The following is a 22,634-nucleotide window of genomic DNA, read 5'->3' on the forward strand; positions in this document are numbered from 1 at the left end:
TAATAGGTTTACTGTCACTTTCATAAATACTATTTTTAATTGAAAAAGCTTACTAGATGCTAAATAGTCCATCAGATAATTTAAGTAGTCTTCCCTTATTCTTTCAAACTCAAAGGTTTTGTTCTAATTACTTTGTACCATGCTGCTTTAGATGAAATTATTTAAATCTGTGAGTAAATGTGAACATTGTCAATTGTGTCTTTTTGTACCAGTTATATGTCCATTTCTTTATTAACTAAAGCCACACAGGTATTGATTTTTTTAGGTAATACTCTTTTCTAATGACAGAAACAATTCTTGTACTGTGTTAAAAACTTGGTAGATAAAAACACAAGGAAGGGGAAAAAAAAAACACCCAAAATTTTACTACTTTTAAAGAACTATTGACATTCAAGTAACTTTCCTTTCAGTATTTGTTCTGCACATACTTTAGTTTTTAAAAATGATTTTTTTTTTCTCTCACAGTCATGGCACAGATTGAGAAACAAAAAAGATTTGAACAGTATACTACCTTTAAGAGCTGCTGTCCTGAAAAGATGACTGGCCTCTATTACTTAATAAGTTCTTCTGATAAATAAAGAACAATAGTAATACCATAATGCATTTTGTTTACCTCCATCATAGTTTGTTTTCATTGTTCTTGTTTTCATGTTTTATTTTTAAAAGGACATACTTCTATAAAGATTGCATATTTTATTATAACATTTCCTAATAAAAACCCTTTGATTTAAAGATGTATTTTTGAAAATGTTTACATTGATGATTAGTGATATTATGGCATGAATTTTCAGGTGATCAGATAAAATATTTTTTGGGAGACTACCTGAACAAATAAAAGGTTTTTAATATAACTTCAGTTAATTGTACCACATGCTAATACTGAAAAGATTTGTGGAATTTTGGAAAGTATAATCTACAGTAGATAGTTTATTACCTGTCCTCGTAAAGTGAAGAGTCAAGTCAGTTATTCAGTTACTTGAAGCAAAATGAAATCTTTTATTTCAGTGAAATCACTGCAGAGGCATGAAATACTGGACAGTTGCCTTAAGTCTTCGCTTGAGTCCAGGATAGAGGCTATACATGTGTCTGTATTAGCATTTCATTAGTACCTCAGATGCTTTTGATGTACTCGAGATTGCTTTCAATTTTTTGTGACAACAGTACATTTTGCACTGTAGTATTATGAGCGCTAACTCTGTATTGAACAGCAGTTAGTGAATTGTTTTAAAAAATCAATTCATTGTAGACATTTGAAAAGATCAAGTCCCCTACGCTTTATGGTAGCTTAGTGCAATATGCATTTTAGCTTTACTTCCCATTTTGTGCTTTTATTTTCCATGTGACATGAAACAACAGAAAGCTCAAAGTTGAGATTATAACCTATTGATCATATCAGATTTTTTTCTGTGTGCAATTATAGGATTGTAATCAACTGGAATTTTTAGGCAGTAAGTCCCTCATGAAATGTTTTAGGGTAAGACATAAAATCATTATAAATAAAAGCTTAATGTTTGTAAAGATACTTTTTTAGTGTTTCTTTTCCACATGAAGAAGTATTGGTGGCTGCTGAAAAAGCTACAGTGTTTATTAAGGTTGTTTGGAGTTGTGTAAATATTTGTAAAGCGGCTAATGCCTGTACATTTAAATCTGAAAAGTAATCTTTGAAATAGTTTTAACTTTTTCAAAAAGACTGTACAACTTCTTTTAGACCTGCTGTAGCACAGTTTGTACCTCTAATATATTTGGGGGTTTTGTTTTTGTTTTGTTTTTTTGCAGACGAATCCAAATGCTAAGACTTGCTTTTCTTTGACTCGTAAAAGGTGCATATTTTCATTTTCTTCTTTAAGTTTAAAGTTTTGTATTATGTCAAATGCAATAAAGTTTATATATGGAAATTGTTGATGTGTTTTTGTATGTGTTTGTGAGTCTTGAGATTGAGGCTGTAGCAATCATCTGGAGCTGAACTGAATTCAGTTGTGCTTGATTATTTAGATCAGGGGTCTTCAAACTTCTCTCATTATGAGAATCACCTGGTGGAGTTGTTAAAACACAGATTCCCGGATCCCAACTATAAGAAGTGCTATCAGGAATCTGTGTTTTAACACCTCCACCAGGTGATTCTCATAATGAGAGAAGTTTGAAGACCCCTGATTTAGATTATATAGAGCACATGTGTCAAACACAAGGCCCGCGGGCCAAATCCGTCCCGCCAGGCCTTGCAATGTGGCCCGCACCGTGCTGTCATCACTGCACTCCGCTGCGTTTCCATCACAATGACAGTTTATGACTGTTCAGTAAACCATTCGGCCCGCGATTTAGGCTGGATTTTAGATTTTGGCCCCTTCTCTGATTGAGTTCGACACCCCTAATATAGAGGGTTTAGGATCAGGTTCTTTCATTGTTAAGCCAACTAACTACATCAACACCCTATTTCTCTGGTATTACTAGGAATGAAGCTTTCAACACAGATGAGTTTTTTAGATTATTGAGATTTAACACTTTTAAAGCAATTATGCTTTATATATTCCTTTTCTTGGAAATTTAAAAAAAATGTATTATACATTGTGTAAGTCTTTTTTATCAGAATTTGTTGAGCATAATAAATATTATAGTGACTTGAGTAATCATTATAAACAATAGTTATGGTATTGTATAGGAACTGTGCAGCTCTCAGGGATCCGGTAAGTATTTGGGGTGTTCTTCCTCTATAGTCTATAGTATTATGACATTTCCAAAAAGTTCCTCCCACCCCAAATTCGTTATGGTATGGACTCCTTCACTGGCACTTTTCTCATCTTTCAAAAGTGAGAAACTGAAAGATGAGGGAAAACACACACAGCTCATTTTGCTGTTGCTTCTTTCGCCTGTTTTGTTGAAAATTAGATCAGTGAATAAACTTTCACTCAATTCAAAATCTATAAACTTATGCCTAAATTCTCCATGGATCACTGGAGTAGCCCTGAAACCCGAGCAGGCTAGCTACTCCCTCCCCTCCCCAGAAAACCAGCATTGCAAGGCGAAGTTGTGAAGGGATCATGAGACTGAGGCCTGAACTAAGGTCCCTTGCTTAGTAAGGAGTACTTCTTAGGTTGGGATTAAGGGTAGCTTGGCTGGAAGAGCCCACCAAACGCACTCTAGAGGAAAGAGGTGGGTCTGGGCGCCTTTCCTCCTCCACTTGTTGCTGCCCAGGGGCCTGCGTCCCCGGAGCGGTGGGCGATGTTAGTGCCCCAAGGGCCGCCAGGGATCCGCCTGGAGGGCGCGGGGAGGGGGAGGGGGGTTGGCAGACACGCGGGAAGAGGAGAAGCCGAGTCCGGGCCCCGGACGCTCTGCGGCAGAACTTTTGACGCCTTCTATTTAAAGGCGCTGGCCGTGCCCGCCCCCCGAGCCGGGAACCCGAGCCGCCCTGCGGGCCGCGGGCGCAGTCGGGGGGAACACCAGGCGCGGCGGCGGTCCGGGTCCGGCTCCGGCTCCTGCGATGGCGAGCAGCGACAGCAACCACGCCGCCCAGAGCTTCCTCGGCTCCGACGGGGACGAGGAGGCCACTCGGGAGCTGGAGAGCGAGGAGGAGTCCGAGGGCGAGGAGGACGAGACGGACTCGGAGGAGGAGCCGGACGCCAGGTAGCGTGTGCGCCTCTCCCGGCCTGGAGAGGCGGGCGCCGGGGCAGGTGCTGCAGGTGCTTCGCGGCGCAGCTCCAGCCTGCCTGCTCCGCTTCCTAATCGCTTCAGTTCACTCCGCTCCAGCTGAGTGCTTTCCCTCTGGGGCGCTGCCTTGGTGAGAACTTAGAGGTGAAGGTGCCTCCTGTCAGTTGGAGTGACAGGCCCGCCTGCAGCTGCAAAGTTCATCCCTTCCACACCCCGCCCTGCTCCCCCATCCCTGCCCCCTCTCCTCCCAGCCCAGCTCCTTGGCACGTGCAGCTCTTGTTTATTCCTGGGAATTTACTTAGGGCCTGCCCAACTGCAGTGTGCTGAAACTCCGAAACGTTTGGCCTCAGGCACAGGAACAGCCGTGAAAGCCTGAGCTAGAAGGGGGTTTGGGGGCCGGAGTGGGGGCTGTGGAGGGTGAGGGTGGCGGGTGGCGGTCTCTTGGATGGCTCATATTGGGATAGGTTGCTACAAGGGAACTTGATTTTGGTACAAAGGCCCATAAATTCTTTGGAGGAAAGAAGCATGAGTTTCAGCAACCCTCGTTCTTAATTTCTTCCTCTTCCCCACCTCTTCTCCCCCGCCCAGAGATCTCAAATATCAACGTTTCAATGAATGTGAATGCAGTTAGATAATACTATATAAAACTATGGTTTTCCCCTCCACTTAGATCTTCCTCTTCTCTCCCTTCATAGGGATCCTAAAATGAGATAAGTAGAAACCATCTTCTCTCTATTTAGATTTATTTCTACTTTTACATGTTCTATTTGGGTATGGGGTGGCTTCTTTTTTGTTTGTTTGGTTTTTGTCAGTAATGTTTCTATCTATTTCTATTAATATCAATAGAGAGGCCTGCTTTGTAGGTGACAGATTATGTTCAACATTTCAGAATGCCCATCTTCTCCAAAGTTAAAAAGTATTGCCCAACCGAAGCCAATAGAGCCGGCGTTGAAATAGCCCTAAACTGGCATTGATTAGGGTGAATGGCCTGTCAGTTACGTTTGGTATGTGGGTTATATATTTACCAATCAGCTGCCAAGTGGGAAGCTGGCACAGCCCCTGTTCTCTAGGACTTTATGAGAAAAATTAGAGAGCAATATGGAAAGTGTGATACTATGCATTACATAAGTGAGAGGGCGGGGAGGACAGACCAGGGTCGGTGGAAGGTATAGAGCTATGACTGCCCTGGGCGCTTTACAGAATGGCAGGAGGTGCGGAAAGGAAAAGCAGAAGAGAGAGCACCTGGAGGAAATGGAACAAGGAACAGGGAATGTTGAGAAGGGAGATCTGTCAACCCCAGACTTTTTAACCTTTTCCCCTTAATGGTGCCTCTGATCCTATGTCCTTGTCCACCCATAATTTATTCGCCCCATCATTGAGGATCTGAAACCTCATTTCCCCCAAAATGTGAGCAGCTGAGAGTGATTAAAGCACCACTTTGGTGTTGCATTGCCCTTTTTCAAAGGGTGAACTCTTCAGGTAAAGACATGTTTTATCTGCAGGAAACAGCCTGCTCTGACTAAGATGGTAAGGTGGACACTAGCATAAGGACCAGAATGAATAGAGCGGAGGGGAACATGACAGAATAGGTAGGTGGTGGTGGAGGCCTTGAAAACCATAACATTAAAAAAAAAAAAATTGGATTCAGTGACATTAGTAACAAGAAATAAGTGAACTGAACAGGATTTAGATCAGGCTAATGTTATTGGAAACTTAGACTGATAGGCAGGTTGGAAAGCTGGGTTTGGGGAGGGCTCAGATCAGAGAACCAGTAAGAGAGAGAAAGAAAGGAATTGAACCACTGTGGGCAAGGGGGACGGGGTTGGTAGCTATAGCTAGAGGTAGGGAGATGTCAGTAGGAAGGAACTCCTAGGAGAACTGAGAGACCCCAAATTTCTCTCACTTCCAAGTGTTGTCAGAAATCAAACTGATTTGTTGCATGTGAGTTTACAAATGTAGCCTAGAAGTTCTTACTTTTGAGACTAGAGATGAGAACTTTGCTTATTCTCTCATCTATTGCAGGCAAGAATGATGTCCTGATGTCTCCACCACCAAAGTTTTACAATTTAAAAAAGGCCCATTTACTCTGTGCCAGTTTCAGTGCTGTGTTTACATATGCTTTCTCATTTTAAACACTGTCAGCACTCTAGGAGGTGAACTGTCTGGTTACAGATGAGGAAACTGAGGCTTTATACAATTTACTGAGCATATAAGGCAAGTAAATGTAAGAACCAGGATGTGAGCCTGGGTCTGTTTACTCCAAGCTGCCTGTAGACTTTCACTGCTTCTCTTCCTCACGGAAGGTGAAACTTGAATGACTCCAACTAATTTCTACGTTGTAAGGTTATTAGAGGAAAAGGCTTTATCTCTTTGAATACTAGTGTGAGTTTCCCCCCCTTGTGTAATGGAAAAGTTGTCTCCGCATATTCTCAAAGGTCAGAATCATTCTCAGAAGTGGAATTACAAACTGATTACATTGAGAGAAACATAAAAGTAAATAATGGAAGTAGCCTAAGTAATAACAGAAAGATGAATTATTGTATCTACTTGATGTGATATTAAGCCATTTTTAAATGCTATTTATGAAGATTTCTAACAACATAAAAAATAAATATATAGCATTTGAAAAAATACTATATAAATTAAAATCATCTCACTGTAAAAAATAAAATATGTATTGGAAAAAGGTGTTAAAGGTTAATAAACATTAACGTAATTAAGATTATGCTAAACTTTATTAACCTTAATGTTTAGAAGGTTAATAGTAGTTGTTTTCTGAGTCATGGGATAATAGTTGACTAAAGTTTTTACTCTATTTTTCAGGTTTTCTATAATAAACACATCATTTTATTATCAGAAAATATAAATTTTATGTTTAAAAGTTCGAAAGGCACCAAGTATAATCTGCTTGTAAGTTTTTTATCTTATCACAAATAATATATATTAAATTTACCCAAAGCTCCCTTTCTGAATCAAGGTGGGGGAAAAAACCTTTAATTGTAAAAATTCTTTTCTAGTGCAGGAAAGCTCACCATTACAAATGCCAGTACTTACATTGGATCAGAGAAATGTCTTTCTGATGTGTTATTCAGCAATGAATGTGATACATGGCATGAAGAGCCCTGAGTATGAATCCTATTAGCCATTCATTCTGTCATGGGCAAACTCCCTGTCCTTCTGAACCCCAGTTTTGTTATCTGTAAAATGATAGTAATACCTCTAATTCATAAGGTTGTCTTAAGATTAAACAAACTCTGTGAACATGTGTAAGCATGCTTGGCCTTTAGTAGGTTACCATTAAATTTTAGTTTCTTATATCCCTTCAGATGACTCATTGGCAGCAAAGCTTTACCTTCTGCCTACCATTCATCAGTGAAGGAAGAGGGGTGGTCCCAGTTTTCAATAAGTGTAATGATTCTGTTCCACTTTGGCTTTCCTGTATTCATTCACTCACTATAACACGTTTTGGAATGCCTACTAAATTGCCATGGACCATGCAAGGTGCTGGGGATAAAATAATAGCTAAGAATCCGTAAATGTCCTCGGAGTGTTCACATTCTAGGTGGGAGAAATATAAAAACATAAAATGTCATTAACTGTTATGATATTTGAGGAAGAATGTGCTGGGATCATCCTTCCTGGATTCAGGCTAATGTTTGTTAGTTTATTCACTCAATAGCTACTCATCGAACCCCTACTATGTGCCAGGTACTTTCTAGGCACAAAGGAAACAGCAGTGAACAAAATGAACAAAGTTCCTGCCCTCCTGGGAGTGACTTCCCAGTTTGAGGAGACAACCAAAACACATATGTAACGTGTTAGGTGGCAATAAGAGATATAAGGACAAACACAGCAGGATAAGGGTTTTGCTGTTTTGGACAAGGTGGTGAGGAAAGCCTCCCTGGTGAAGTGACATTGGAGTAGACTTAAGGAATGCATGTATTGTGCAAAGGGAAGAGCTGGTGCAAGGGCACTGGGGCAGGAATGTGTGTTGTGTGTCTGAGGAACACAAGGAGTCGGGTTGCTGGAGCAGAGTAGGTAAATAAGGGGGAGAGTGGTGGGAGGTGAGTCGAGGGAATAATTAGGTTGCAGATCATGTAGAGCTTTGTAGACCAAGGTAAGGACTTCAAGCTTTATTCTGAGTAAAATAGGAAGCTGTGTTCTATCTCCCATACCACTCAGGGTTTTAAGAAAGAAAGAAACAAACAAAAAGTATGGTGACTGCAGTGTTCCTTTAAATAGTGAGCATCTACAGTCATATATTCATTCAACTAACATTTATTGAATACCCACTATGTGCCAAATACTGGGCTGAATGTTTTAAATTCATGACCTTCTTAATGGGGGGAGATATGTACACAGATACTGGTTTTGGGATTCTTTTCTTTTCTGATTGTAGACCAATGAAGCCTGATTCTTTTAATCTTTTCCATAGGTCACTTAGAAATGTTTCAGTATTTTTGTTTTGGATCATTTTCTGTTGGTCAATTTTCATTTCTCTATTTAAGCACAGAGGATTTTGCCACAACAGAACCAAGACTTAAGATCACTTTCAATTGTGGCTTTGTCAGTGCTTGTAAAAATTAAGTCTGTCTAAGCTGATAGAACTAAAATTATTAGTGACATTTACACTTAACTAATCATTGTAGAAAACCTTTTGGAAGGTAAAGGGAGTTTGTAAATTGTTTTTGATATCAGTACAGAGCACTCTGTCTCCATATATCTATTTATATGTCTCCCCTGGCTGTGCTTATCTAAGTGTTTGGACAAATGTGTTATCTGAGCCCTCTTTTAAGGTCAGTAGAAAGAGCTGAGATGGGATGAGTGACTGCTCATGATGCCAGAGACTGGGGGAGGAGAGGATGAAACAGAGGAACTTGTAGCCAGAAATTGAAGAGCTATTTAAGTGTTGGCTGCATGGGTATTACAGGCCCTTGAGAATTTGTTTCAATATAGTTGAATGCAGTAAGATTTGGAATTATTATTTTTCTTTAAAACAGCATCCCTAGTAAAGTGTGGAACATATTGACTAATAAATGTTGCCCCACAGAAGTCTTATATTCCTTGGATATTCTTAACCTACTCTTAGTAAATGCCTTGACTCAGTTCAGACAAGGTAACCAAATTCCCCTTTCTATAAAAAATTAGAGACTCAGGTACAAGAGACTGGATGTGGTTTGTACCTGAAACAGTAAGTCTTTGGTTTAGTCCACCATTATCCAATAAAAATAAAATGTGAGCCACATTTGTAACTTTAGATTTTCTAATAGTCACATTTTTTAAAAAGGTAAAAAGTGAAATTAATTTTAATATTTAATCCACTATCCAAAGTATTTCAATATGTAATCAATATAAAAACTATTCATGGGGTATTTTATATTTTTATGTCAAGTCTTTGAAATTTGATGCGTATTTTACACTTGCAGCACATCTAAATTCCTCCCATTGAGCTACATTTCAAGTACTCTGTAGCCACATGTGGCTAGTGGTTACCATGTAGGCCTGATAATACCTAGAAATTCATTAGCTTTCCTGGAATCCATAGAACTGCTCCATTGACAATGAGTTCTATGTGTTGGCCCCATGCTAGGCACCAGGAACATAAAGGTGATTGGATAGCACAATTGCTTTTCTTAAGGAACAATTGTGCACAGTCAGGTGAGGGGAAGCATTTAACCCCAACATAATGTCATAAATGCTATTCTAAGGGCATTAACAAAGGAACAGAGAAATGACATGTATTCTTCTTAAAATGAGATTTAGTTTGTAGAGGTGGTACTATAGCTGGACACATCTATAATAATCTATAATAATAAAAGCATAATATGCTAATCAGACTGGACAGCTGAACATTCTTTCAGAATTCATTCCAGATGTCCTTCTGGACAAAGCCGCAGCAGTGGGGGCCAACGCAGAGGCAGTTAGGGTCGATGAGGCAGGCAGGCAGAGTGGTTTAGGGGTGATCAGGCAGACACGAGAACAGTTAGGGGCAATGAGGCAGGTAGGCAGGCGAGCAGTTAGGGGTGATCAGGCAGAGGCAGAGGCAGAGGCAGTTAGGGGCAAGCAGGCAGGCAAGGAGGCAGAGGCAGTTAGGGGCAATCAGACAAGCATGCAGGCAAGTGGTTAGGGACGATCAGGCAGGCAGGTGAGTGATTAGGAGCAATGAGTCAGGCAGACAAGTATTTAGGAGCAATGAGGCAGGCAGACAGAGTGGTTAGGGGTGATCAGGCAGGCAGGCAGGCAGGTGAGTAATTAGGAGCAATGGTCCCGGAGTGTAAGAGGGATGTCTGACTGCTGGTTTAGGGGATCAAGTCTAAAGCAGCATTCGGACATCCACTGAGGGGTCCCAGAATGTGAGAGGGTGCAAGCTGGGCTGAGGGACTCCCGCTCCCCCCGTTGTGCATGAATTTCATGCACTGGCCCTCTAGTGTGGTTAGATATTATTTTAGTTCTTGGTTCCAGTTCTTGTGCTACTTACTGCTGCTGTAAGCTTTCTTTTATCTCATCCAGAATCACTCAGGATTTCCAGGATTGAGGACATTTGTAGAATGAATAAGTGAATGGATGAGTAAATGAACAAATGAATGACCAAGTGAATGTGAAGTCATCCATACTCCTGCAAGAAGCAAATTTAGTTGGGATGTTGAACCTGTTAATTAATTCTATCTATTAATTAGATAGAATTAATGTTGGATAGGCCAACACAAACCAAAATGAGTGAGGTTTACCAGGGATTGACAATGTCCAGTGACTCTGGAAACACTGTGGCTTAGAGGGGACAATGATAAATACTGAGGGATTATTCAGTTAGGGTGTCTGTAGTCATCATTCCCACCTCTGTGACTTGCCAGAAAGCCTCTCCTAGACGGACCCTTGAGCCAGATCATAGATAGAAGGATAAGAATAGACTTTGCTTATTGCTCAGAGAAAAGTCCTCTATTAGGCAACTTGGATGTGTTCAATTCCCAGATTCTACATGCTAATCCTATAAAGTCCAAGATATATGGGGAGATTAATTGATGCTGCTGCTCAGTCTACCAAACTCTGAATGCTCAAAGCCCTCCCATGGAACCACTATGTTTTCTTAGTTTGGGTATGCTTCTTTTTAAAAGAAAATTCAGCTCAGCCAGCATTGCTCAGTGGTTGAGCATTGACTTATGCACCAGGAGGTTATGATTTCATTCCCGGTGAGGGCACATGCCTAGGTTGCAGGCTCGATCCCCAGTGTGGGGCATACAGAAGGCACCTGTTCAATGACACTCTCTCATCATTGATGTTCCTATCTCTCTCATCTTCCCCATTCTGCTCTGAAATAAATAAATAAAAATATTTTAAAAAATGAATTTACATAAACCACAAATTTCCTTTTAAAGGTTGATTTCACCAGGGCTTTTGAATTTGATTTGTAAATAAAATTAATTTCCTCCTGTTATGGCTTTAAAAAAAATATTACAAAAATAATTATTGTTGAAAGTATTACATATGTCCCCTTTTCCCTCCATTGACCTCTCCCAGCCCCCCAACTCCAGGCCTTCTCTACTCTATTGTGTGTGTCCATGGATGACTTTGTTAAATTAACACGTGTTAGGTGGAGCATAGGGTGCCTGATGACGACCCTGAGTTCGACAAAAGACCGCAAGAGAAATAGAGATAGAGAAGTTCATTACTCAGAAATCCTGGAGGGAATGTATGGCATGTCTCAGGGAGCCCCCAGGGAGGCCACGGCAGAATGCAGGCAGAGAGATTCACAGGACCTGGGGACACACCTTTATTAGGGTTGAGGGATGGAGTCTTTGGGGTTACCAGGCTAAGGCTGGATAGGCCGATTCAAGCCAAGGTGAGTGAGGTTTTGGTAAGCTCCGCAGGGGTGTTAGATAAGGGGCACACAAGTGGAAGGTGTTGGAGGTGGTGGGGGGGAGACTGTTGGTCCCAAAAACTATTAGAGAAGTTATATCAGGAACTTAGATTTGCCTGTGGCTCTGCCTGTTATTTAGGGCATAGACCTGGATGAGGGGGCTAGTGTCAGCTTAGGACACTGCAGCCAAACAAAATGGAGGTAGAGGCAGCAATACATGGAGTAGCTTAGCTAAACGTGTGACACCTCCAATTTCAAAAATGCATCTACTGTGAGAAAACAGGTTCATTCATTCAACAAATACTTATTGAGGGCTTAAGATGTGTGTAGTAATGTAAATGTGGAGTAAGTGAACAAAACAGTTTTGAATCCTTTTTTTTAATTAATTTTATTGATTTTTTACAGAGAGGAAGAGAGAGAGATAGAGAGTTAGAAACATCAGTGAGAGAGAATCATCGATCAGCTGCCTCTTGCACACCCCCTACTGGGGCTGTGCCCGCAACCAAGGTACATATCCTTGACCGAAATCGAACCTGGGACCCTTCAGTCCGCAGGCTGACGCTCTATCCACTGAGCCAAACCGGTTTCGGCCGTTTTGAGCCTTTTTTATTTTTATTTTGAGAGAGAGATGAGACAGAGAAAGAGAGAAACATGAACTGGTTGCCTTGTACATGTGCCCAAATGGGGATCAAACCCACAACTTTGGTATGTGCGTTGACTGGGAATTGAACCCACCACCTATTGGTATAAGGGATGATGCTCCAACCAACAGAGCTATACTAGCCAGGGCCAGAGTTTCTCACCTTTTTAGGGTTTGGTCTCTGGAGAGGACAGACATTAAATAAATAATTAGTAATTATAATAGTATTGTAGTTGAGACAAATAACAAATGCAATGGTGAAATGAATTGGGCCTGGGGAGCTGAGGCAGGGGTCTGTTGGGACCCTGGCCCTTCAAGTTCTAGTTCTTGAAGCCTCATTGCTTATCTCCCTGGAAGTTTCCTGTCACTCTCCAGGTCTGTCTTGTTGGCACTTCTCTATTTGCCTACAGCAAAAGTTTTCACTCTCCTGTGGCTCAAGTCTGGCAGGAAAGCCTAGCTGCTGCTGATAGTTGTCCTAGAAGGGATGTTAGCATCATGTCACTGACCTGCTTATGTTTCTGATGAGTGAACAGAAACACAGAGAAGGCAAGGGAAACCAATACTTACTCAAGTAATAGCTACTCTATTTCAAGGACTGTCACTTGTTATTTTGAGTAGTTTTCACAACAGCTATTTGTACAGGCATTGCTTTCATCTCTGTTTTATGGAACAGAAAATGGAGGCTTAGTAATACTGAACAATTTACCTAATGTCAGACAGCTAGTAAGTACGCTAGTCTAATGGTAGATATATGTACTGTATATATATACAGAGTACACATATATCTGCTCTTTATTAGCCAATTTCTATTTTTTTTAGTATAAATTTACTTAAAAATATATTTTTCTATTTCTAATTTTAAAAGCAAAGCATAAAAGACCCAGAAAGTCTAGGTAGTAGCTAATGCTCACAAGCACCTTAGCTATATTAAGTTTCCTAATGTGTAATAGGAAGAGTAGATATTATGTTTAAAAATAGACATTAGGCAATCCAGTGTGATTAATGTTCATAAGGTCAAACATAGCAACACCAAAATAATTTTTCTACATGCTCTATGGGATCATGTGATAAATGTTTAATAGGTACTTACCATAATATCTATAAAATTCAGAAGAGCTATTTTTGTAAAAACTCTGCATTTAATAGATAGACTTTGTATTGGATTTGGCCTGGTGTATTAATCTAATTTTTTGTGCAGCAATATAAATGTGGAGTGATAGAATGAGGAAAGAGGGTGAGATAATGGTCTTTGTCTCTTAGAGTTTTGGGATCTCCAAGAAGGGCTTCAATAAATCACCTCTTCATCTAGCACCATTTTGGGCATAAACCAGGCTCCAATGCAAAAACACCTGATAGGATTGAAAAGGCCTGGATTATCTATCATGCCAGCTCTGCCTCTTACTGCAAGATAACCTCTCGGCCATTCTACAATAGCTTTCAAGACCCTATCCGACCTGCTTACCTCTCATATTATTTTGCTATTTTTCACTACATTCTAGTCATTCTTCGTTCTTTTGAACCTCCAACATGCTAAGCCTGCTCCTGCACTTGCTGTTTTCTCTCCCTGGAACTCATCTTCCTCAAGTCCACTCTTCAGGTTTCAGAGTCAATGTTACCAGTCCAAGCGTCATTGATTGAGAAGGCACCAACAGAGAAGATGGGAGACCTAGTAGTTCTTCAAATTCATCTCAAGAAAGTACAGAGTTCAGGCTTCTTTTGTGTCAAAGGAGGGGAAAATGGGAAGGGCTGTTTTTGTAAAAACTCAAGATCCAAGCAGCATTCCTCTAATGATGGTCCTGTCTAAAGCAGGAGCTGTCAGCCGTAAAGCCATGGGAACAAGGCAGGCTGGAACAAGGAGTCAGAGAGACTGAGCCTGCCACTCTGTGACAATGTCAGATTCTTAAAGAGACTTTCCTCAGCCACCCGGCCCTAGGGGCTCTTCTCACATCTTATCACTATTACATTTCTCCCTATTTCACATTGCTCTTCATAGCACCTACCAGTCTCTTTGTTTATTTATTGTTTATTGTCACCACTAGAGAGGAAGCTCCATGAGAGCAGGGCCTTGCTGATCTTTTCTGCTGCATCTCCAGTAGTTAGAACACAGTGTCTGGCACATGTAGGTGCTTAAGAGATGGTTGTTGAATGAATTAGTCGTTGAGTCTCACCACAAAACATTTTACCCCAGAATCTCAGGTTTCCTTCTCTCAGATCTGCACCACACATATCCTCTCGCTCATAACAAACCATCTATGTTCTTAGATGCCAAAACAAAGGCAAGGAGAATGACAAATGAGAAGTGGTCTTTGAATTTGGCAGAAAACAAGTCAGTATAGAGAGATTAATGATATAGAAATATAAACACATTTTAGAATATTAAGTTTCTTAGGGGGTGAACCAGAACTAGGTGTTACTGGTGATGGGACCTTGGTTCAGCAACCTTGGTACTTGATTTCTGGCTAAGAAAGAAGCCCTAGCAGGTTTGGCTCAGTGGACAGAGTGTCAGGCTGCAGACTGAAGGGTCCTGGGTTCGATTCTGGCCAGGGTGCATGCGGGAGACAACCAATCGATGTGCCTGTCTCACATCGCTATTTCTTTCTCACTTTCTGTCTTTCCCTCTCCCTTCCACTTTCTCTAACAATCAATGAAAAAATATCCGCAGGTGAAGATTAAAAAAAGAAAGGAAGGAAGGAAGGAAGGAAGGGAGGAAGGAAGGAAGGGAGGAAGGAAGGAAGGAAGGAAAGAATTCAGCACCAATACCCAGATACAAGCAACAGTTTATTTTGAAAGTCACAGAGATAGAAGAAGTGAGCCAGCTGGGCTATGTATGAACCCAGGAAACAAGCTATAGAATCAAAAGAAGGGCCCTTGGAGCTTAGGAGAAAGAAAGCAAAGAGATATGTCTAAAGGAAAGGGAGGGAGGGAGAGAGAGGAGAGAGGAGAGAATGAATATGAATGCTGGGTTCTCTGTCTGAGGGTTTTTATCCCCTCTGTGAAGGCAGACATCTTCTAGGGGATGTCCCAGGGCAGCGGTCGCCTACCTTTCAGACCTCATGGACAACTAGTGGTCCAAGGACCACCGGTTGCCGACTGCTGTCCCAAGGGACTGTCTCAGTGGAATATTCATCAGTATTCCAGGTGTATCCTTTCAGGGTCATGGTCTGTACTGATTGCTCATGAGCCAAAGCAGGTGGTCATTCATCCTGAGGTCAGCCATGGCATCGCTTGTCTGGTCTTGCTGTTTTTCTGGGCCTGGAAGCTGAAGGACACTGAAGCCTAGATGTTATCTCCTGTCTCTGTGAGCAACAAACTTGAGGCTTTGGTCAGAACCTTCTTGTCTTGAGGGCTTAATGCTTAAGGGGGTGGTCATGCAAGGGCTTATGGAAGTCATATAAGGTTAGTCTCCAGTCCTCTTGTTCCTCTTCTAAGGGGCTCTGTCTCATGACTGGTGGCATGCCAAGTAGGAAAGGCCAGGGAGGGTCTGAACTGCATACCAGCCGTATGAAAGATTAGGGGGTCTGAACCGTGACCAGTGATATGCTGGGGAGGAAAGGTCACCCTGGGGGCAAGGTACCACTTTCCAAATGTCCAGGGCAGAAAGCCATTCTGCACCTGGCCCGTTCTTTCTCTTCTGCCTAACCGCCTACTACAATGTAACCTGTTAGCATCTGTTTTTGATCGGATTCCCTTTCAAACAAATCTCTTTAAGTACAGGATCTAAGACACTCCCCTGGGAGAAAAAGGCATCCAGGAAGGGGAGAGTAGGTGTTTAGAAGGGTTGTGAGGGGAAACGAAAGGCAGACTGGCACTACGGTTGTGCTCAGTCCATCCTGCTCAGAGGGGTGAGCCAAGGGTGTTATCCAGGCAACTGCAAAGAACAACTTTCTCCAAACCTTCAGCCTCAGATCACTAATAACTCTAGGAGGGAGTGATAATTCTTATTTTGCTAACTCCAAGTTAGCCATGTTGGCATATGAACTAAAGTTGTGTGATAACCAAGTGTGTAGTTAAATTGGCTGATAAAACTAGAACTCCGTTCACATACTTGACCCTTTGGAAGAAAATCCTAGTGGAGGCCCTGAGGTACCAACCTTGTTTTGTAGAAAGATGCAGGGTTCTGTGACCTCTGTGGCTGCAGGACCAAGGCAAAGAGAAGACTGCCGGCACCGGAGATTAGGGCCTTATCATCTGAACAATGTACAGGAATCAATGGCCTACTTTATCTGAGGGGGAAATAACAAGAAATGACAACCATTTCCTGGTTTTCTTTCTGTTTTTCTGTGCTCCAATTCCTACTTGCTACTCAACCTGTCAAAGTTTTCACTTGTCAATCCCATAAATTCCCCTGGATTGAGTTTGCATAGTTTCAAAGTTTAGAATCATGAATTCAGCACTGCCACTTACCAGTTTTCCATTTGCCAGTGAAGCCTTATGTAAGTGGTTTTCTCTAGGTGAGGGTGCTGGTGCTGCCTTGCATTCCAGACTCTGTCAGTCAGGGTTTTGAATTGTAATAGAAGCTAACTATGACTGATTTAAGCAGAAAATTACTTCATTCAAAGGGTATTGATAGCTCATAAAGTCATTGAAGTGTGGAAAAGTAGGCTCTGGTAGCCAGGAACAACCCTTAAAACCATGCCTCAAAACTGGTCTGGTGAACTATGTAACCCAATTATAGAAAGACAAATGACCCAGTTTAAAAATGGGCAAATGGTCTGAATAGATAGTTCTCAATGTTCAATGAGCACATGAAAAGATACTCAACATTGTTAGCCATCAGGAAAATGCAAATCAAAACCACAACAAGATACACTTTACATCTACTAAGGTGACTATAATAATAAAAAAAAAAGGCAATTAATTATAAGTGCTGGAGAGGATGTGGAAAAATAAGAATACATTGCTGGTGAGAATGTAAAATTGTGCAACTGCTTTGGAAACAACCTGACAGTACCTCAAACAGTTAAACAGAGTTACTATGTGATACAGCAATTCCACTCCTAAGTATATACCCATGAAAATGAGCACATATGTCCACATAAGACTTTGTACACAAGTGTTCATAGGAGCATTTTGCATAATAAACAAAGAGTGTAAACAATAGAAATGTCCACCAACTAATGAATGGATAAAGAAAACATGGTATATTCATGCAATGGAATATTATTCTGCCATAAAAAGGAATGAAATATGCTTCATGTTAAAACATGGATGAACCTTGAAAACAGTATGCTAAGTGAAAGAAGACATACACAAAGGAGCACGTTTTATATATTTCCATTTGTATGAAATGTCCAGAACAGGCTGATCTGTAGAGACAGTAGATTAATGGTTGCCTGGAGCTGAGAAGGAGATGGGGGAAGATTGGAGGAGGATACTTAAAGGGTGTGGGGTTTATTTTGGGGATGATGAAAATGTTCTAAAACCTATTGTGGGAATGGTTGGACAGCTCTGTGAATAGACTAAAAACCAACGAACTGTATATATTACATGAGTGAATTGTTTGGCATGTGAATTATATTTCAATAACGCTGTTTTTGGAAAAATTAATCCTCTGGTGAGGAAATGGTTACCATTACTGTTGAGCACTAGATGTCACAGTTAGTACTGCTACCACTTTCACACCAGCAGCTCACTATTGCAACATCTGCTATGGCCAGAGAGAATGAGGAGCTCCACCATCTATGTCTTTCATGAGTAGCCCTCAGGTCAGTCTAGAGTGGGTGTGAAGGTCATCACTGGGACAGTATCTGGCATTGTCAGCTCTGCCTCCCACAGGACCCACCAGCTGGGGAATTCACAAAATAGGAAGAGAGGTCAGATGCTGGACTGTCAAAAAGGATGTCAGATGTCCACTAGAACAGCATGGAGCACTGTACTAGACTTCGCTCAGGTTTCATTACCTGCTCCTCAGAATATTTAACATACGATGCAGTAGGTTTTGCTTCTTCTGTGGACATACACTTTATTTAAACAATGGAACAAATCAACTAGCTAATATCCCCATAAGGAATTTAATTAAAAATACAACACAGAACAATGACCAGACACAATCATATGAGGTTGAAGTAGCTTTTTGCATTAAATATCAGCTGAATGTCTCTGTTCATTCTAGCTTGACTTATCATATGATTAAAAAAAAAAAGGAACAAGTCTTTAATTTAGGCCTCAGCATGGCTTGTCACACACCTTGGCAGGTCTGCTGTGGAGTATCAAAGCTCTATTGAGATCTCTTAATTATCTGTTTGCTGTTATCAGAAAGATAAGTGCCTTCTAACCCTTGTAGTCTGTATACCTAGATCAGTCCTTGTTTGAAAAATTTCTGCAACTCACAAGGTGGGTGACCGTGGCCCTGGTCAAGGGAGAAAGGAGACTCCAACAGGGTCAGATTCCCTCTTCTGGTTACTTGGAAATGGAAACACCAATTCTGTTTAGCTAATTTTAGAAAAGAAGGGTTTGGGGACAGGTCTGAATGTTTTGGACATTGACCCAATTGCATTTTGATCTTGGAAATATCTTGGAAGGAATATTGGTTTTTATCTCTTTTGAAATGATTAAGTAGTTAATTTTTATATTAGTCAAAGAATGTTTAAATTTACATCTGTAAACTGTCCAACAAGAACATTAGCTAAAATTGCTGGGCTTAATTTGGTCCCTGAGATAGCATACAGGGGAAGAAAGGCAATAAAAGCTATCTGTCAAGGTAGGGAGCCCAGAGGATAGAAGATGAGTGCAGGATACTCAGTTCTGAGAGAAAGGATAGGATTCTGGATGCAGAGTTATAGACCTGAAGAGAGGCTTGTAATGTCTTAACAACAACTTTAGCATATACCATCCAATGCTGGTAGCAAAAATTTTTTGATTAATCTCAATTTCATCTCAAGGATCAGAATCTCAGACTTTCTTTGAATCTCTCCTAGAGTAACCATTAATAAAGAGGTATCTTCTGTCTTAATGAAGTGCAGCCTATTAGTAAATCAACATGTATTTATGATCCTTCAGCTTTGGATTTCATAAGGTTAATTCAACATTGGAAAGGAAAAGAAAGAGAACAAATATATGAAATATTTGCCAAGTATTGGACAAGGTATTTTACACATATAATTGCAAAACAGCTGCCTTCTGAAGTACTGTAGATGTTAGTCTACCAGTTAACTGATGATGACCAAGCTCAGGAAAGGAAGAGGAAGTAATTTACAAAAGCTCACACAGCTAGTAAGCAGTGAAGACATTGATTTAAACCCAAGTCTCTCGAAGGTGGAAAATACTGTTTCCACCATTATCCATGAGTCTCCACCCCATGAACTCAGCACTAAGATAATGAGACATGGTTAAGGTCTCAAAAAATCTATTGCCAGGGATATAAAGTACAGCATAGAAATATCAATAATCATAAAAGTGTAAATGCTAATTAGACCAGATGTCCTTCTGGACAAAGCCACCATGGCGGGGGCCAAGCCACTTTCACAAATTTCGTACATCAGGCCTCTAGTAGTCTGTAATATTGTAATAACTATACTTATCGGAGGGTAGGGAGCAGGGGCCACCACTTTGTAAGTTATATAAATGCCTAACCACTATGTTATACACTTGAAATTAATACAATATTGAATGTCAGTTGTAACTGAAAAATCAAATAACTTATCAACAAAAAGACCTACTGTCAAATAGAAGACACATGGTAATTACTAATTGTAATAATGCTAACTAGCAGTAAATAAACTGTGGTAGAATTATCGGATAAGTACTCTGTGAGCAAAAAATTCCAGTAAATCTCAAGTATTGCATGCCAGCTCCGTCACACTTTAAAAGCAGCTCTTAAAACAGGGCTCACATGATACCCAGTGTTGATAAGAATGTGGTGAGAATGGAAGGCTCTTGTATAGGCTGCTGACAGGAATGTGAATTAATAAACCTTTCTGGAGGGAAATTGGCAATGTGTATAAAATCCTGAAAAATAACTTTGTTTTTGACCCTCAAATTGTACTTCCTAAAGTGTTATTTGAAAAAAGCAAATGTATAGAATAATGTATCTATAAAGATGTTTGTTATAGCATTTTTTATAACAGCAAAAACCTGGAAACAATTTAATATTTGACAACTGGGTAGTGGGTGAAGTGTTATGTCCTACGATACAATGCTATGTTAAGATCCCCTTTCAGGGTGTTCTGAAGGTCAAAACTATTTTCATTGTAATACTAAGACACTTTGCATTTTCCATTTTTATTCTCTCATGAGAGCACAGAGTATTAAAAATTCATTGATTTTTAAATTTCATTTTAAATTCCACATTGCAACTAATCTTTAAAACACTAACCCTTGTCAAGTTTTGGTGTGGTATAAAGAAAAATATCCACAATAATCTGAAAAATGCCCTTCCTTTCCCAACTACATATCTGTGTGAGGCTAGGTTTTCTTCACATACTTTTACTAACAGGACACATCAACATTTTGAATGTAGAAAATGAGAATTCATCTGTCTTTTGTTAAGCCAGATATTAAAAGCATTTGTAAAAATTGAAAAAAAAGTCACTTTTCTCACTAAATGTATTTTGTTGTTTATTTTGGAAAATGGAATTAGTTTTTTATAAAATGTGTTATCAATGTTGACATGCAGTGAGTTACTTTATTTTTAAATGGATTATTTAAAATTTTAAAAATTTGTTTTAATTGCTACTATTACCAATAGCAATAAATATAACCCACATTTAAAAAGGCTTTTTTTGAGGTCCTCAATAATTGTAAAGAGCACATTGAGATCCCACATTTTGAGAATAATAACTAATAAGCACATTACAAAGCATATCATTTGTGTAAAAAAAAAAAAAAAAAAAAAAAAAAAAGGAAAGAAAGAAAGAGCACATCTGAGGATAGAATGGCAATGAAGGAAATACCCGGTGTTTAAAAAGTAGTCATCTTTGAGTGTTGGAATTGTTGGTTAGTTTAATTTTCTTTTTTCATGCTTTTTTGTTTTCCTATATATTCTACAATGGAATATGTATTTGGCAATTAGAAAAATCTTGAATTTTCACCTGAATTTGACTGAAGAATGGGGAGAAAAGTATTAGCTGTAATATGTTTTTAAAAATATTTTACTAGATTACACATATAACTTTTTTTGCTGGATTTTTGTGTGGGTGAAGAATAAAAGAATATTATGAGATATTTATCTTAATTTTGAGAAGTGCTATAGAGATCTAAGTGCTTTAAAATGTATAAAAATGATTTGGGGGGATCAGAGTTTTACATGAATCCTATTTATTCCAACACAGTCTTCCATAAAAATGAATTAAATCTTTTGCTGGCTTCCCATTTTGAGATTTTTCAGCCAGAAACAAAAAGGCTAGAGCAAGCTCCTGGCAAGTTATTTCCCAGTGTATCAACAGGAATGTTATTTGATCTCTTATTTATTACTCCCTGTGGAATTTGAGAGACTTCCTTTTAGGATGTTGGTTTACTGTCTGCATTATGTTGTAGGTAAAAAGTTTCTTGTTCTTTTCTAGCCGTGGTGTTAGATCGACTGTTAGATCTTGTGAATGTTGTCATGATAACGCTGGGTCTAGCCCGGCTGCTACTGCTGTGCCTTCACCTCTGTAGAAACACTTCTGCCACCCACCCAACATGACAAAATTAGACTGAAGTGGAATAAGCACTAAAGGTGGTAGAGCGAGTCTAAGAATGTAAAATACCTGGACAATTGCTTAGAAAGTTGAAGAGGAAAGTTTAGTTATCAATATTGATTTTATCCCCAGATTTTGTAAATTGTGTTCTTGAGAGATGAATCTTTCAGATTGTAGTTCTTTTAAGCCCACAATGGAGAGAGAAATAACTGCATTAATTTAAAAAAGGTTCCTACCTAACCTTTATAGATCATTGGTTTGAGAATAAAAAATAAAAAAGGAGATTGGGAAATTTCCTAAACACTTTATGTATGCTCAAAAGATCATACTTTCTAATAATGCAGAAACCACACAGTTGTGGTGGTAACGAGTTGTCTTCCGGAGCTGATCTAGCACAAAATGTCCAAGGATTTGTCAGTAACAGTGATGGCGTGATTAATTTTCCTTGATAGATTATTGGCAGCACTAGTTTGAGGACTAGATCAAAAGTCAATGGAGCCCAGCCAGCATGGCTTAGTGGTTCATGAACATCAACCTATGAGCCAGGAGGTGCCTGTTCGATTTTGGTCGGGGCACATGACCAGGTTGGCATGCAGGAAGCAGCCAATCAATGATTCTCTCATTGTTGATGTTTCTCTCTCCCTTTCTCCCTCTCTCCTTCTCTCCCTCTCTCCCTCTCTCTCTTTCTCTTCCTCTCTGAAATCAATTAAAGTCTATTTTTTAAAAAGTCAGTGGAGTGTTCGATTACTTGAAAATTGAAGAGAAGATATGTGGTGGTTGCTCAATCAAAATTTTCTGGTCTAACTCCTCTCCCCCTCCCATCTTGTACTCCTCTATATTCAGCAAAGAAGATTCTCAAGGACATTCTCCCCATAGTTGG

The 22,634-nt window shown here is 39.9% G+C and overlaps 2 protein-coding genes across 9 annotated transcripts in view; both read left to right on the forward strand.

The window, feature by feature from the left end:
• The window catches only part of TENT2 (terminal nucleotidyltransferase 2), a 43,415-nt gene extending 41,520 nt beyond the window's left edge, over nucleotides 1–1,895 (forward strand). For 4 of the 5 annotated variants that reach the window (XM_045571665.1, XM_036409263.2, XM_036409260.2 and 1 more), the window contains one exon: nucleotides 466–1,895. In XM_045571665.1, the coding sequence (XP_045427621.1) occupies nucleotides 466–540 (75 nt within the window). In that variant the 3' untranslated portion in view covers nucleotides 541–1,895. The remainder of the gene's footprint in view (nucleotides 1–465) is intronic. The other variant, XR_004982856.2, reaches the window with a different exon arrangement.
• A 1,482-nt stretch (nucleotides 1,896–3,377) lies between these two features.
• Nucleotides 3,378–22,634, forward strand: part of CMYA5 (cardiomyopathy associated 5) — an 83,815-nt gene continuing 64,558 nt past the window's right edge. For 3 of the 4 annotated variants that reach the window (XM_036409257.2, XM_036409259.2, XM_036409258.2), the window contains exon 1: nucleotides 3,385–3,618. In XM_036409257.2, the coding sequence (XP_036265150.1) occupies nucleotides 3,476–3,618 (143 nt within the window). In that variant the 5' untranslated portion in view covers nucleotides 3,385–3,475. Of the gene's footprint in view, nucleotides 3,619–22,634 lie in introns of all 4 variants that reach the window. The other variant, XR_006739763.1, reaches the window with a different exon arrangement.

The sequence above is a fragment of the Pipistrellus kuhlii genome, unplaced genomic scaffold (assembly GCF_014108245.1).
Source record: "Pipistrellus kuhlii isolate mPipKuh1 unplaced genomic scaffold, mPipKuh1.p scaffold_m20_p_4, whole genome shotgun sequence".
Taxonomy (NCBI): domain Eukaryota; kingdom Metazoa; phylum Chordata; class Mammalia; order Chiroptera; family Vespertilionidae; genus Pipistrellus; species Pipistrellus kuhlii.